We start from the raw sequence: 16,922 nt of genomic DNA, 5'->3' as shown, positions 1-16,922 counted from the left end.
TCTATCTCCTCTTAGCACGTGCTCGCCTGGGGTGATGTCTGATCCCTGACCTCGACTGGGTTTTCGGTTTTCGGTCTGGGTGTTGTGTCTGAGTTAAGTGTCCTGGTGCTAACCTCTAATATATCTTTCTCTCTCTCTCTCTCTCTCTCTCTCTCTCTCTCTCTCTCTCTCTCTCTCTCTCTCTCTCTCTCTCTCTCTCTCTCTCGCAGTGTGAGGAGGCGTGTGTATCCCATGTTGCACTAGTGTCGGTGTGCAATGCTGGCCTGTCTGCCAGGGCCAGGTGACCTCTCCCTCCAGCTTCTCTCCCACACGCAGATGAACACTGGACTTCAGAAATGTAAGTGTTGCCCCGGCGACTAAACTCCAAATCCATAAACAAGACAACCAAAAAAAACCCACAAAATCGCAAAACAAAACACAAAACCTTTCATCCAGTTTTGCCCCAGCACTTCAGCCTTTACCCCTTCATTGAGTGTGCTAGCTGGCATGGGTGCACCAGCTGGCCACAGTCACCTCATCTTAACCCCACAGATAGCTGCAGTGACCTCCAACTCACTTGACCAGCACCCACTCAAACACTTGGCATGCCGGGCCGCTGTTGTCCATGCTCCTGCTCCTGATGGATGCCTTCCGGCCCTAAATGTCTCTCCCACCCACTTGAGGTTTCTATGGCTGCAGCCAGCGCTGTGTTGAATGACTCCTCGGCTCCGGACAGCCAGGGGAGAAAAAAAGAAAGCTTCCCCAGGAGACTGGAGTGGCCTCTCAACGCTTCGGCATTCTGCAGTCTCCGCTTGCACAAACCAGGCTTGTTTACTTCCTGCAGCTCATCCGGGCCCCTGAAATGTAATTTTTCTGTGTGTGGGTGTGTGTGTGTGTGTGGCTAAGCTAAATAGCCCTTGACAGATCTCTACTTAAAGAAAAAAAAAAAAAAACAGCTTGTCACTCACTGGCCTAAACGCAGTGCAGTCATCATCATCATCACCATAATCATCCTCCTCCGCCCGCGTTCGGCCCGCAGGACTCCAAAGGAAGCTGAGTGGAGGGAAAACAGGAGTCGCTTGTTCTTAAAACACCACCGTACAACTCGCATTTGGCCCCATTAGTGGGAAAATGGGGAGAGAGTGGCTGTGCTAATAACTCACATGGGAGCGCTGCCTGTGTGCCGAGCTCAGGTGGGGGGGGCCTCGCGCTCGCCTCCCGGGGGGGGTGGCATGTTGGTGATAATGAGGAGCCAATCTCGTTAGGAGGAGAAGAAAGACAGACGAGGGGACGGTGAGCAGCCAACGCACTCTGTCCGTGCACACTTAACCGACCGAGCAGCAAACCTGCACACTGAAATCTCTTGCGTCTGTACGCTCATATGCAGGTGCACACACTCACTCACATGGGCGCACACACACATACACATATTCACTTGCACATACACATAACACACACACTCACTCACTCACTCACTCACTCACTCACATGCGCGCACACACACACATATTCACATTCACATGCACACACTCAGTGTTGTTACGCCTAGACACTTTTTAGTAAACAGGGGCTGTGCAGAAACGATCTACTGTGACACTCTCAATCTCCGCTCAAGGACTGTTAAGGTGACTCTGATTGAGACGTTTTTAGATGCACATCTCCCGGCTGTCAGTGCACGTGTGAGCCAACGAGATGCACCAGAGTTCATCCGCTCCTCCTAAACAGATACAATCAGTCCATTACGGTTCCTCCTGTTCGTCTTGATCCCAGAGGAACCGAGATTTCTCAAGGGTTTTCCTCATAGTGGAATTCAAGTCAGTTTGACCCACTTTTATTGTGTTTTTCATAAAACAGTCTCCCTCTGTGCATCTCTCTTTCTCTCTCTCTCTCTCTCTCTCTCTCTCTCTCTCTCTCTCTCTCTCTCTCTCTCTCTCGTCGCCCTCCCCTCCCCTCCTGCCTATGTGCCTCATCAGGACTGTAATTTCAGAATCACTGTAATCAGACCAACCCCAGGAGCAGCCATTATGGGGAAAGGCAGGCTCTTTCAGTGCCTTTGCGTTGCGTCAAAGACCGTAGGCTTCATCATGTGTCTCGACCCCCCCTCGCTCCATCTCCACCCAGAGAGTGCATCAGCGCAAAGCTCATATGTGAGGCGTTTCCATCTGATGTGCCCACCCCTTTTTGTTCAGACATGTACTTGGTGTGCGCTCGCTCGCTGGCTGGCTGGCTGGCTGGCTGGCTTTCTCCCGAGGGGAGCAGTCCGGCTCGTTTCTATTCATTTGTCTTTCCACATATCTGAGGCTCGGCGCGGTTCCGCTCCGCAGACAGTCAGCCTTTCTCCTTTTCATCCTCTCTTAAAAGCTTTTTTTTTTTTTTTTTTTTCTTCGGAGAGGGAGCAAAGCTGAACGTAAACAAAAGCCAAAGCCACTTAGCATCAGTTTCTGTGCGGCAATTTGCGAGGCTCTGAGGTTCTGAGTGAGGTTTCACCCGCTTTCCCATCATCCTTTCCATCCATCCATCCATTCAGTCTCTCTCTCTCTCTCTCTCTCTCTCTCTCTCTCTCTCTCTCTCTCTCTCTCTCTCTCTCTCTCTCTCTCTCTCTCTCTCTCTCTCTCTCTCTCTCTCTCTCTCTCTCTCTCTCTCTCTCTCTTTGTTTTCTGAGGCCCGTCTGGAAAGTCGCCTCAATGCCAGCAGTGCTCCCGTGACAGCTGGGGCAGCGATAGGCCTCTTGACTGGTTTGATTGGCTGCTCGGACGGTGCGGTTTTGTGCTCATCGTCAGCCAACATGGCTGCCACCTTGGCCCAGTCCCATAGGCCTGTCAGGCTGCTCTCATGGCCAGGAGTTAAATGAGGCTCTTCTCTCTCTCGTCCCTCACTCCTGGCCGGCCAGCCAGCCAGCGCACATACCCAGAGCTCTGATACTGCCCAGGCAACCACTTATCATTTCAGCATCACAGCAAGCAGGGTAGGAAAGAATATGTTTTACAGGGTGATTTTGCCATCACTAACTGAATGTATCAGTACTGTGTAATAATACCTAACCCATACTGTTATTTGCTGAAACATTAGTACATAAGTAAATAAGCTTATTTAAACCATGTTATATGTAGGAATAGTAACTATACTGGTTTGCAATATACAACATGGTGTGCAGTGCACTTTGATTACACTCACAGATTTTTCTTTTTTCATGAAATAAATAGATGAACATCAATCATTTACAGGCATTGTTTGTTATATTGTTACAACAAACAATGCAATGAAGTATACAATGCAGTAGCCAGTATATAAATACATTGTTGCATTTGTATACTGGTTAAGCATATGATGTAAAACCAAACGATGTATCAGGACTCATGAAATATTTATGGAATGTATCCATTGACAAATTATGCCATTTTAGTATTGCCGTCATTGTATGTTGGTTGTGCAGTCTTGAACATGAATTTTTCTAACATTCAGCTACCAACTTGTGCTATACTTCTGAGGCACTAAAATGCTAAGTAAGCCCCGTCCGTCTGCATGGTTTGTGTTTAGATGAGCCTCCACACGAGGTGGTAATTAGTGACCCTGTATATGTGCCTGTCTGGCAGTGCCAGCTGAAGAGGCTCCGATCTCGCCTGGGTGTCCGGGGGAGGCGTCCTGGCTGCTGTTTGGAGGGAGGCTGCAGCTTCGCTTCAGTCAGAGTGGCGCACAGTAACTGCTCCTCATCTGGAGGCTTGCTGGAGTGCGGTGCGGCGTGGCGCAGCACGTGGCCCATCTGTCTCTGGGCTATCGATACATGGCCGAGAGAGAAGCTTCAAATCTCCGGGGCGCGATTTGTCACTATGACTGAGAGCTAATCTAACGAGAGAGAGAGAGAGAGAGAGAGAGATTCTGTCCTCCTTTCCCCCCACCACGTGTTGTCTCCTCCTCTCGCTCTACTCATCCACCCACCCCTCCACTTCTGTCCTTCCTCCGCTCTCTCTCTCTTTTTCTGTCTCTCTCTCTATCTCTCCGGTTGAGTGTTAAGAGACACAGCGGTAGCCAGAGGAAATTGTCTGAATTTGGAACTGAAAATTGTCCTCCAGCACACCTTTTGGGGGTTTTAGCAGGATGCCTTTTCCATCTCTTGTATGCCACCCCCCAACACACACACACACACCTTCCTCTCTCCATGGTAATAGAGATCTGTGAGACTAATCATTTGAAAGTTTAGAGGTAATGCTCATCTTTCAGCCAATGTCATGTCATTCCCAATTGGCGCAAACAGTCCTGTGTCAGAGTAGGAAGCCAGAGTGGGCCACTGCTAGGCCTCTGTATCCTCTTACAGAACTCTAATGACTCTATCGCCACAGGACCAACACACAAGTGTCTGGGGAGAGTTTCTGTTTCTCTTCAACTGAGGTGTAACACTTCTCTTTGCCTCTTACATGTCCTGCATCTTATACCCAGCTAATACACATTCATCTCCCCTCATTAGGCGTTGCCTAGACGTTACAGATAGCATTTTTAAATTCAGCATTCTGTGTATATTGGCTCAGTGTTTAAAAAAAAAAAAAAAAAACTGTAGCCTACTCGGTTAAATAAAAAAAAAAATCCTTGTTCTGTTTCATAGATGGTTTGTACCCCAAACAGAAGTAAAATGGTGAAACGAAGCCCGTAGCCCTGGTAGTGCTAATTAGCCCGAGCTGACAGTGCAGTGTTGCGGCTGTGTTCTCCCCATTAGCAGGCTAATTAAAGCCGAGGCCGACCGGCCCCAGTTTGCCCACCTCTGCACATCTGAAAGGGAGCAAACAAGCCGCTCATTTCCTCCAACTCCCCATCTCTCCATCCCTCATCTGATGGCAGGACTGGCTGGTTGGCACGCGGAGTTCACAAGAGGTGCTGTGACGGCATGTGTCCTCTCTCAACCATCTGTTTAAAAAATTAACTATTCAGGCCTTTTTTTGTGTTCGAGCTAGAACAGGAAAAGGTTACAAAGGAAGAGAGGAAAAACAGCAGAAGTAGAGGGATAACAGGAGAAGGAGAGGGAGGAGAGGAAGAACAGGAGAAGGAGAAGAAGAACAGCAGAAGGAGAGGGAGGAGAGGAAGAACAGCAGAAGGAGAGGGAGGAGAGGAAGAACAGGAGAAGGAGAGGGAGGGAGAGGAGAAGGAGAGGGAAGAACAGGAGAAGGAGAGGAAGAACAGCAGAAGGAGAGGGAGGAGAGGAAGAACAGGAGAGAGGAGAGGAAGAACAGGAGAAGGAGAGGGAGGGAGTAAGTAATTAGAGGTGAGCCGCTCATTTGCGTGCGTGCGTCTGTGTGCGTGTGTGTGTGTGTGTGTGTGTGTGTGCGTGCGCGACTGCGTGCGCGTGTGTGTGCACTTTGTGTGTGTGTGCACTTTTGCATGCATCATTAGAAAGACGCCATGGTTACCATTGCGCCCACTTCTCAGCACAATAGTGTTCCTTTGACTCGGGCCCCGTCACGGTGGCCTTGGTTCCCGCTCCTGGAGCGCGTGGAGCGGCTGGGCCGAGGCGGAGTGAGCCGGGTGGTATGCAAATGAATGTAAATGACCCTGGGGGTGCGGAGGAGCAGCGGGGGGTAAGGCCGGGGAAGTGCAGGTGGCTTGACATCAGACACCCTGCCCAGCCAGCGCCCACTCTGGGCTTATAAAAGCAGCTGGTGATTCAGCACAGAGACAGCAGTTTTCAGAGTCCTCAGTCTTTTGTTATTCTCACTTCTTTTTTCTGTTTCTCAGTCGCTTGCTTCCTTATCCACTGTAGTAGGGGTGGGGTGGTGTACTGTTGCAGATTTCAAGGGACTTCCTAGAGTGATGAAAATATAATGATTTCATAACAGGAAATTCTCTTAGCCAAGGAATTATTGATAGGGCTAAGTCTAGATTCACAATATTGTCAATGAAATTATATTTCATGTTGTATAAAGTATTTATTGGTTTCACATTTCACAAATTATTGTAGCCTAGAACTGTACAAAATGTATAAAACAAGCATAAAACATTTATGTTTATTTGTGAAATGTGTCTGTTACATTCATTACTTTTCAACTACTTACAGCTGTCTGGCCCTCATTTAGACTGAAATTGGGTAACTGATCAGCTTTCTCCGTTTTACATGTGGTAGTCTACAACCCAGGTGTGGCGCCCCCAAGTTGTAATAGCTGGAATGACTTTTATAGAGGGTGCACCATAGGCTTTTTCACACACAGAGTATACACACAAATTATGTAATCATGACCAACATTGTCCTAAATTATGTGTAAATGCGTGTCGTCATGGCATGTAAAGTCTTGCACCCTCCCATGAAATGCATCTGGACACTCCAAGCTTTCTCCTAGGCATGCATACTTTCACACAGGCTGCTGACCTGTCATATTTGCACAGTTTGTTTCCAGAGAGAGAGACGGAGAGAGATAGAGAAGAGAGAGAGAGATGCGGATCACATTCTCTCCTGGCCCAAAGGCATAAAATGACTCAGTGTCACACTGTATTTTCATGCCCACATTAGATCCCTTAGATCCTAAAATGTAGACTTTAATCTTTGGAACTGGGATAAAGTTTTATTTATTTAAAATACTCTCATTGGTCTAAGTAATGTAACATTGTATACTCAGTGCTATGGAATCAGGTTAGTTTGTAACAATCAGCCCTTTACGTCCTTTTTAAACAGCTGTGTTACTATAAACGCACAAGGGGTTCTTGGGAATGAAAGTAGTAATTGACAATAACAAAACACTTAAATACTGTCACAAATACGTTTTGCCTTATTACACAAACACATATGCATAAGAGCAGGTATACTGCCGTTAATAAAGCACACAGCAACCAACATATTCAGACGGCGCTGAACAAACAAGAAAAGACGCACCAAACAGTAGAATTGAATGACTTGCTTAGCGCAGTATATTATTATTGCACCAATTATCCCGTGCAACCACACAATACTTGAATCCCCTTTCTCTCAGTCCACAAAATTAAACTAAAAGTCCAAACTAAAGGAAAACTTCAGGTCTTTCCCAGGATCGTGCTATAGTCTTTATATTCCAACCAGGAAACAGGTAGGCCGCGAAAATAATCCTCTGTCGGAACGCAGCGAAAAATAAATAATCCACAACAAAAAAGGCAAAAGGTCAAGCGCTGATTCAGTGGTATACCACGCCAAAAAATACTCAAACGAGAGATCTCACCAGATCCGTTGAACGTCGGGCAAAGTTAACACGCGAAGTTGAAGTTTGGGGTCCGGGCACGTCCTCTTGCTGGAGACGCGCGTATGAGTTACAGTCTATGCAGTTGCACAATGTTCTCTCCTCTCCTCCATTAAAGCAGTCTCTTAAGACGTGTTTGAAGAGCTCTCAAACCCAAGGGAACTAGCTTTATATCTATGTAGCTGCAGCAAACAATACTGGCACCACGCATTCAAACACCCCTGCACTTGCTGAATCTCTCCACGGACCCCCCAAACACCCGACGCACCCACCTAAGTAAGCTTGTATGCGTGGTCATAGCAATCGCGGACGGCCGAGGCCTTAAAGAGACACCCCACGTTCTTACCAAAACCACAGTGGACAATACATATATTACACAGATATACATATGAATATCATTCTTCATACATAAACATTATATGAAATCAAGGTAATGTTCTGTGCAATAATAAATGTAAAGGAACACTTAAATTAATGTGACGGTGTCACAAGTTTTCAAACAAATCAAGAACGTTGTCCACGGATGTGCATCCAGGGTGCAGCTGTAAAAGGTCTAAGCCAGGGGTCGGCAAGCTTTTTTGCCTGGAGAGCCACTTTTACCAAATTATTATTTTTTTTAATCTCAAAGAGCCACATAAAGAAGGTTACAAGGAAAAGTTTGGATATTTAACGTACAGTTACTTTCATTCAACAGAGGATTTTTTAATACATTTTCTACTAGTTTTAAAAGTAATGTGCAAGTAACTTGAAATGTAAAGTGGAATGACAGCAGTATAGGCCTTAGGCTTCCCATGTAGGCTAAACACCACCCCCTTATTTTCCCAGTGTCCTTTGGTATGCAAAGTAACATCATAGTTCACAACACAAAACTCGATTTTCATTGACATGTCAGTGGCGAAATTGAACATTAGGCCTACCAGAGATTAGATTTGGTGATTGCCTTGGAGTCTGGCTGGCTCATATTCAGGGAGGTGAAGTTGAGAAGAATTGAGGCTGTCATCATTTAAGGGCAACTCCACACAAAACTGTATATCCATAACGCCAACTAAATAGCCTACCATGGCATTGTGTTGGCGTTATGGATGTCACGGTTTTACGCGGAATTGCCCTTACACGTGAGTGCAGGTTTGTCTTTATATTTTTCATATGTGAAGATTTCTCATATGCAAGTGGAATAGGGTCAACACAGCAATAGCCCAGGCTACTGACTCGTTGCAGTGTGCGATATAACGGGCAGTTCATTTCGCGTTTTCAGAATCAGTCTTCGGATGGAAACTTTCCCATTTCAGCCCGCTTGTGTCGCGCTCGCAAGCTGTGGTCGCTGGCGTTTCCTTTTTGACATTTTCCTCATCTAGCCTACAGCAAGCACAAACATCAACAATAACGATTGAAGACAAGTGTTCTCGTTGACTGAAATGGAGGGAAATCTGTGATTTTGTTTGATATTGACACGGCAACGAACCGCGAATGTAACAATATTGTGCAGGCTGTTACGGAGTCAAGTGAGGTGGGAAGTTATATAAATTACTCAGATAGACCTACAAACTAAAATAAAATACATTTTAATTAAATCGGCCTAGGCCTACTCATTATTATTTTCAAAAGTTGAGCCGCATCAGAGGGATCAAAGAGCCTCGGCTCCGGAGCCGCGGGTTGCCGACCCCTGGTCTATTCTGTTTGCCTGTGAGGAAGGAGAGAGTCAGGCCCCAATATGACACACAAGCTCCTTATGATCCCTTAAGTTGCAAACTGCAGTTACAATGAGCACAACATTGCAGCAAAAATCAGACAGTCCTATGTGACTTTTCAGTTGCAGATTGACACTAAATGATTCATCCTCTGGTCTCAGTGTCTGAATTATATGCAGTCATTTACAAGAAAAAGAGTATTCAAGGGGGTTACCCAGGGGGGTATTCAAGAGACTCACCTTAAGTGAACTGATTTTGAAGTACTTAAAAGCATCCTCAGTCCTGCATTACAGTTTTTCATTTTAGCCTTGGGACATTGAGCTCAAAGACCAGGCTAAGCTATGTGTCCCATAGAAGTTCAAACAACTTGACCATTTGCTTTCATCATCAGGATGCTCAACCTAAAGGAATCACTCTGTACACAAAGCCAGGCTCAGCAAAGCTCGGTTGCCATGTGAGCCAGGGATTGATCTAGTAAGAGATCTGTGTGGACAGAAAAGGGCATCTTGCGTTTCCCAGTGACCGGAGTGCCTGTCTGAGAGTCGCTGAGATGGAGATGCATGACCAAGATGGGCCGCTGCCATGGCCGCATCACTCCTGACCACCTCACTGCAACGGCACCTGGCCTTTCCCCTTATCTAAGCCTCCCCCAGCACATCTAGACGGATTAATCACATTGATTTGTTCACCATGCTGGAAAAATGGTGGTATGGTGATTTTAAATGTCCCATAATCACCGGCACATGAAGGACTAACCGAGATGAAAGGGCTTGAAATACAAAAAAAAAAATATCAAGGCAGGGTCTGCCAGACGGCGATCAGGCCTGGTCTAAATAACCCAGAGGTGTGTGTGTGTGTGTGTGTGTTGGCTCTGCCAGACGGCGATCAGGCCTGGTCTAAATAACCCAGAGGCACATGTAATCCCTCTGTGTGAAAGCTACTCACAGAGAGGCAGTGGCTGCGTGAGTGTGTGTCTGTGTGCAGAGAGGTGGTGTATTTGTGTGTGTGTGTGTGTGTGTGTGTGTGTGTGTGTGTGTGTGTGTGTGTGCGTGCAGAGGTGGATTATTTGTGTGTGTGTGCAGAGAGGTGGTGTATTTCAAATACACCACCCTCTGCACCACACACAAATACAGTATTTGTGTGTGTGTGCAGAGAGGTGTTGTATTTTTGTGTGTGTGCAGAGAGGTGGTGTTTTTGTGTGTGTGCTGAGAGGTGGTGTTTTTGTGTGTGTGCTGAGAGGCGGTGTATTTGTGTGTGTGTGTGTGTGTGTGTGTGTGTGTGCGCAGAGGTGGTGTATTTGTGTGTGTGTGTGTGTGTGTGCGCAGAGAGGTGGTGTATTTGTGTGTGTGCAGAGAGGTGGTGTATTTGTGTGTTTTTGTGTGTGCAGGGAGGTGGTGTATTTGTGTGTGTGCAGAGAGGTGGTGTATTTGTGTGTTTTTGTGTGTGCAGGGAGGTGGTGTATTTGTGTGTGTGTGCAGAGAGGTGGTGTATGTGTGTGAGTGTGCAGAGAGGTGGTGTATGTGTGTGAGTGTGCAGAGAGGTGGTGTGTGTGTGTGTGCAGAGGTGGTGTATGTGTGTGTGTCTGTAGAGAGGTGGTGTATGTGTGTGTGTGTGTGTGTGTGTGTGTGTGTGTGTGCAGAGGTGGTGTATCTGTGTGTGTGCAGAGGTGGTGTATGTGTGTGTGTGTGTGTGTGTGTGTGATGTCTTGTCTGCTGTCACACTGAAGCGGTCTCCACCTGAGACCAGACAAGGCTCCAGCAGCCTGTTGGGGAGCAGCTGAAGTGTGGCCCTGAATGCTTATTTACTCCTTACTGGGTGGAAGTGTTTGTGTTAACGCATAAAGGGCTTGAGGGCTGGTGTCAAAGTGTTGGCTTTTGTTTCGTGGGGTGACTGATTTTCTTACATACTGAAATGCAAGATGCTTCAATGTATTGTTAGGATTTGGGATGAATCGTTGTAGTCAGTTATTACAGCATAAATGCATACCATAGATATTAAGGGCAATTCCATGCAAAAATGTCACATCCATAACGCAAACACAATGCCATGGTATTTAGTTGGTGTTATGGACGTGACAGTTTTGTGTGGAATTGCCCTTAAATAGTTTTGTACCTCTATCAAAAAGTATGTATCTAAAGAGTGGCCTCTTTCTGCTCATTAATGTTCTTGTTTGATAATGTTTTTCTCGTCTCTCTCTCTCTCTCTCTCTCTCTCTCTCTCTCTCTCTCTCTCTCTCTCTCTCTCTCTCTCTCTCTCTGCTGTCCTGTCCTGCTCTCTCTCTCTCTCTCTCTCTCACTCTCTCTCTCTCTCTCTCTCTCTCTGCTGTCCTGCTCTCTCTGTACCTTTATCTCCTCTCTCAGGGGACACTACACAGAGGATGAGATCTGCTCAGTATCCAACCCCCGCGGAATTGGATGCTTATGCTAAGAAGGTAGCCAACAATCCACTGACCATCAAGATCTTCCCCAACAGCGTCAAGGTCCCCCAGAGGAACCACGTGCGCCGCACTGTCAACGGCCTGGACACGTCAGGCCCACGCTACAGCCCGTACCCGCCCTCCCAGGCCAGTGGCAAGACCGGCCTCCTCGCCATCGTCAAGGTACCCGTCGTCAAGGGCATCGTCAAGGACTTTGCCGGCAGCCGGGCTCGCCTGCACCCGGAGGTCATCATGAACGCCGCCCCACGAGGGCCGTACGCGGCCACCTCCGCCTCGGCTAGCACTTTAAACCTGCACCACCCGCCACCAGGCCTGCAGAGGGCGCCACAGCAGCAGTCGTCTCAGCAGCAGCAGCAGCAGCAGCCGGCAGGGCTGTCACACCCACAGACTCTCCAGCCTCACCCCCAGCAGGGCCCTGCACCACACCAAGCCCTTAGGCACCCTTCCGCCATGCCCCAGCACACCCAGGGCCCCATGCCCCAGCCACAGACTCTCTCCCACCCCAACATCCTGGGCCACCCAGGCCAGGGGCCCCCTGCTGGTCTGCTCCAACAGCAACAGCAACAGCAACAGCAACAACAACAACATCAACAACAACAGCAGCAACAACAGCAACAACAACAACAACATCAACAACAACAGCAGCAGCCGCCGCCGCCACAGCAGCAGCACCTTCATCAACCCCCGCCCGGCCTGCAGCCCACGGGCGGCCGGAAAATGCCCGACTCAGACGCTCCGCCGAACGTGACCGTCTCTACCTCAACCATTCCGCTGTCCATGGCCGGCGGGCTGCACCAGGGCCGGCAGCCCGACCTGAGCAGCATCGTGCACCAGATCAGCCAGTTCTGCCAGGCGCGGGCGCAGGCCGCCGGGGCCACCTCCATGTGCGAGGGCCAGATCGCCAACCCCAGCCCCATCAGCCGCAACCTCCTCATCAGCGCCAGCTCCCGCGTCTCCATGCTCAACAACAACAACAACAACCACCCCCACCACCAACACCATCAACAACACCAACATCCCCACCAACACCACCCCCACCACCACCACCCGGGTGCCCCCCCGGGGCTCATGCACCCCTCCTGCATCATGACGCCCATGGACAAAGCAGGCCCTCAGGGCCCCGTCGGGGCAGTGCACCCTCCCAACATGGCAGCCAACAACCGGATGTCTGTGTACCACAGTGACATGAAGCCACACCAACAGCACCTCCATCAGCAGCAGCAGCAGCAGCAGCAGCAGCAAGGTCAGCCACCACCCCAGCAGCAGCAGCAGCTTCAGCAGCAGCAACATAACCACCATCAGCAGCAGCTGCGGTCATGGAATCAGCACCAGCTGGCCCACCTGCAGCACATGCCGGAGGGCGGCGGTCACCCTTGCAAGCACCCGCCCCGGGACCCTGGCTTCCCCTGCAAGGGGAGCTACCCGTCGGAGATGTGCGGGGGCCAGCACTACTCCTTCAAGGCCCTGGTGGACAAGCCTACGCCCTCGCCGCCCGTCATGAACAACCACAACAACAACGGCATGCCACCGGGGGCCTTGGGGCCACACTACACCAACGGCCACTACTTCCATCATCATCAACAACAACAGCAGCAGCAGCAGCAGGCGGTGTGGAGCAGCATCCTCCCCACGCCCAACAGCGACAGCTCCGGGTCGCAGGACCTGGCCGTGCCATTCCACGGGGTGTCGGGTGCCGCCAACGCTGCCGCCGCCGCTGCCGCTGCTGCAGCCGCCTCCGCCGCCACAGCCATCGACTGCGGGGGGGTTCACTACCGGCCGGGGGTGGGGGGCTCCTCCTCCTCGTCCGCCTCCTCCTCTGGCCAGACTAATCTGATGCAAACGGCGGATTACTTGGGCGGGGGGGACTTCCAGACGCCCTGCTTCCGAGATCAGAATCTCGGGCTGATGGGAAAGATGCACAGGCCTCCTGCCCTGGGCAGGCCAGTCCCAGAGGCCCATGGCCAGCACCCAGGGTACAGATAAGCTAGAGCCAAGTCTCCACTGCAGTTAGCCAACACATACATACACCTTCTGTTAGTCTTAAAAAAGAGGAAGAAAGAAGGAAAAAAGATTTAAAAACACAAGTTAAAAAGAAGAAGAGTACAGTTAATAATGAATTAAAATAACAACTTAACTTTAAAAAAGAATACAAATACATTTAACAAGAGCAGTGTTTTCCATTATTTTATTGTCAATCTTGCAAGTGATCAATTTTTCTTTTCAGTTCTGTCTATCTGTTTTAATTTACCAGGCACCTTAGTGAAGTGTTGTTATGTTGCATTCCCCTCCATTATGTTCCTCAAATCCTTGCCGTATTGCTCTGTGCCTGAATTTGAAGTACATTCGAGATATTTTTACTTCAACTTTATATGAGCGGTGTCTCCTGAAACGGCAGACTGAATGCTGATGTTTTTACGTTTGAGGAATATGATGTGTCAGAGTCTAAGATATGTTATGAATCCACATCAGGATTTCCTCTCCGTTTGAAGTTTACATATCTCACCTGTCTGGGCATCAAGAATAGACACTCTTGATGTTCGCTCCCTGCCTATAGCTCCCCTTCAACTGAAGAAGCCTTTCCTTTAGTTATCTGGTCTGTGCAAGAAAATGTCAGTCATTGCACAGCTTGAATTGAATGAAGGGGCAGGCATGAAAAGGCCACATTTTTTAAAATTACAATTTTCTTTTTAATCTTGTATTTGAGAGATGGAACAGCTTGAATCAGGTCCATGCTGGGTCATCTCAGTGAAGTGCTAATTCATCAGAATGTTTGAGCTAGCTGATTTTTTTTGTTTTTAAATCATATTTAACATATTTATCCAGCAGGGAATCAACGTGGGAGTGCTTAGTTTTTTGCTCAGAATGCTGCAAAAAAATACAAATAAAATAAAATTCAGGTGTTCAGGTTCCTGTCACAACTCCCCAATGCCAACAGACATGGCAGTATGACTGTGGATATGTTTTCTTTTCCATTTGCAAAAATGACAGTGAAAAACACCTTGTCATAAAACTCTCAGAGGTTGAAGTCAGATGATGTATTGAGGAATTGTTTTTTTTATGGGGTGCCATTTGTACTTGTTTTGTTAGAGAAAAAAATACTTGAATGAGATGTAAGCAAAGCATATACATAACTACTGAGTGTGCGTTACGTGATTGTTACTAACTTTATCTAGAACCTAACCATGAACCAAATACGCTCAATTTCTTGTTTGTTCCACAAGTTGTTATTTTACACAAGTTATTTTGGTTTGCTACTGATTCTTCTCTGATATGTGCTTGAAGACACCAAATTGATCACTTGCAAGATTGCTTGTGGGTAAAATGAAAAGGACTTTTTAAGTTAAAAAGTGAAACAGCAAATGCATTGTTTATTTTATTGTACACTGGCTTATCTACTATACTACTGTAACTTTGAAAAAGTGTACTGATTGTGTTTGATTAGTGTATGAATGTTGATATGAAACTGAAGTGTGTGTGTGTGTGTGTGTGTGTGTGTGTGCGTGCGTGCGTTTGTGTGTGTGCTTTGTGTGTGTGTGTGTGTGTGTGTGTGTGTGTGTGTTGTGTGCCTGTATGTGGGTAGAGTGGATCCACTAACGCCCACACTGTGTTTGCCTCCCTCCAAGACAGCCCTGAAAAAGCCTTAAGTATTTTGGTCCTTGGACTTTCCTTTGAAAACAAGCATGGTTATACTGAAGCCTATAATGATGATGATTATGAAGACAACATAGAATATAAATGAACAGCAGTCGTTTTCTTTTTATTAATTGACGCTTTTGTTGAATAGAAAAAAAGCAATTCTTTAGAATTTCTTTGTAATGAAAAGAAAACAAAAAGCTGAATAATATTTTATTGTAATTATGTTTTATAGCTGTATGTAGTTGTCTGGGCTGTAACAGATCTTTTTATTCCAAGATTCAAAGCTTCAGTTTTGCAATTTGTGACTATTTATAATTATGAACTTGATTTTCTTGTTATTTAAATCTCTTTTTCTTTGTTTTGTTCCTTTTGCTGTTGCTGTGAAATGGAGGAAGGCCCAATCTCAAGCCTTTCTCATACGTGTCACTCTGTGGCTGTACGACTGACATGGAAAGCAAAGTGTGAGAAAGTTGTGCTACTCTTTTTGTAATATTGTAATAATAAAATAAAGTTCTAATTTATGCTTTCAGAATGTCCCCTGTCCATGTTTGCTTTTATATATTCTCAGCCAGCCTTTGTTTCTGTACTTGTCTTGTGACACATGATCGATCCTCCTGCAGCCAAACAAGGCTGGGACGGTTTGTGACAAGGAAATCTAAACATTTGGACACTAGTTGAATTAGTATAACATCAGGTGTTTAAAAGTATTAATTATATTTAAGGGGTTGGTTTTCTTCCTAAACATCTTGAACATTACTCAACTCAACTCTGTGAAATTTGACTTCAATTTAAAAACTTCACTTTGAGAGCAGCAGGGGGCACTGTTGTACACATCTTGAGAAATTATTCATCCCACCATTTCCAAATTCAGGAGAGATATCCCATTTATTGGATGTGTAACTGATATGTTACACCATTATGCATGCATTGAATAATGAGTTTAATGAAACAAGCTAACTTTATTTGATGTTCCAACATTTAGCAGTTGAAGTGAAAACGCTTGGTGAGAGTCCCATTTCCGGAGTAAATGTGTCGGCCTACCCAGATGCAGGCTCTCTTTCAGGACATTTGGGCTCTAAGAAGCCCTTGGCTCTAAAGTGGCATCATGTAGTCATTTATTATATTTATTAAAAGAAGCTGAAAAAAAACAAGACAAAACCAAGTAAGTACAAGTACTCCTGCTGTGTGTTCCAACAAATGATGTGGATCTCTATGATCAGGGTCCAGACTGTATGGATTTAATCAGAAGTTATTGTAATTATCTGGCACGTTACTGTTGTATTTGAAGGCTTTAACGTGGACAAAATGCCCAATCTTAGCAGCTTTCATTATTTTTGTATAAAGTGAGCGAGAAATTGATTGTTTCTAAAGCCAGTATTAAAGAACAAAATATTTCAGTTGCATACTCACAGATGTTGCACCAAGTTGTCACTCTGTCCCTAGCCTATAGGACCAGTGTTAGTGCACACCATATCAAAACCTACAATAAGATCTGTTCAATAAACTGAACTGAACACCTTGAATGAGAACTTGAATTTAGGCATCCTGAAGAAAACAGCTCCCAATAGTGTCTGCCTTCTCTGGCCTCTTCAGAGTTCAGGTCTTCAGAGGCCTGTAGAGTGCTAAATATATAAGCACATCCTACAAATTTACCATCTTAGCACTGTTGACACCTTGTTTTCTAGCATATAGCTTACAGTTGAGGTGTTTGTAACTACATAGCGATGCTAGAGATGTGGCCTGTGCTACAAAACTATCGACCTCTGTAGCAAAAGTTAACATACAGCCCTGACGGTGGACCAGCAGCAGCAGGACCCTTGGTGACCTCAGCCAGAGTTCCACTGGTCTGACGCCCAATCTTTCTCCGCTCACACTAGGTCAATGGTCCCCAAACTTTTTCTTCCGAGGGCCAGCTCACTATGCCTGGCTCTAAGAGAGGGCCAGAGACTCGGAGTATATCAGTAACCATAAATAGCTTAGTGCTGTGAACAACAA

General features: G+C 46.8%; 1 protein-coding gene across 8 annotated transcripts in view; it reads left to right on the top strand.

Moving 5' to 3' along the window:
• The window catches only part of fam222ba (family with sequence similarity 222 member Ba), a 42,508-nt gene extending 27,052 nt beyond the window's left edge, over positions 1-15,456 (top strand). For 7 of the 8 annotated variants that reach the window (XM_048268171.1, XM_048268151.1, XM_048268179.1 and 4 more), the window contains 2 exons: positions 210-337; positions 11,215-15,456. In XM_048268171.1, coding sequence (XP_048124128.1) covers positions 256-337; positions 11,215-13,274 — 2,142 coding nt within the window. In that variant the 5' untranslated portion in view covers positions 210-255 and the 3' untranslated portion in view covers positions 13,275-15,456. The other variant, XM_048268133.1, reaches the window with a different exon arrangement.
• Positions 15,457-16,922: the final 1,466 nt, after the last annotated feature.

Source organism: Alosa alosa, chromosome 2, assembly GCF_017589495.1.
Source record: "Alosa alosa isolate M-15738 ecotype Scorff River chromosome 2, AALO_Geno_1.1, whole genome shotgun sequence".
Taxonomy (NCBI): domain Eukaryota; kingdom Metazoa; phylum Chordata; class Actinopteri; order Clupeiformes; family Clupeidae; genus Alosa; species Alosa alosa.
This window is presented reverse-complemented; position numbering and strand designations above follow the sequence as displayed.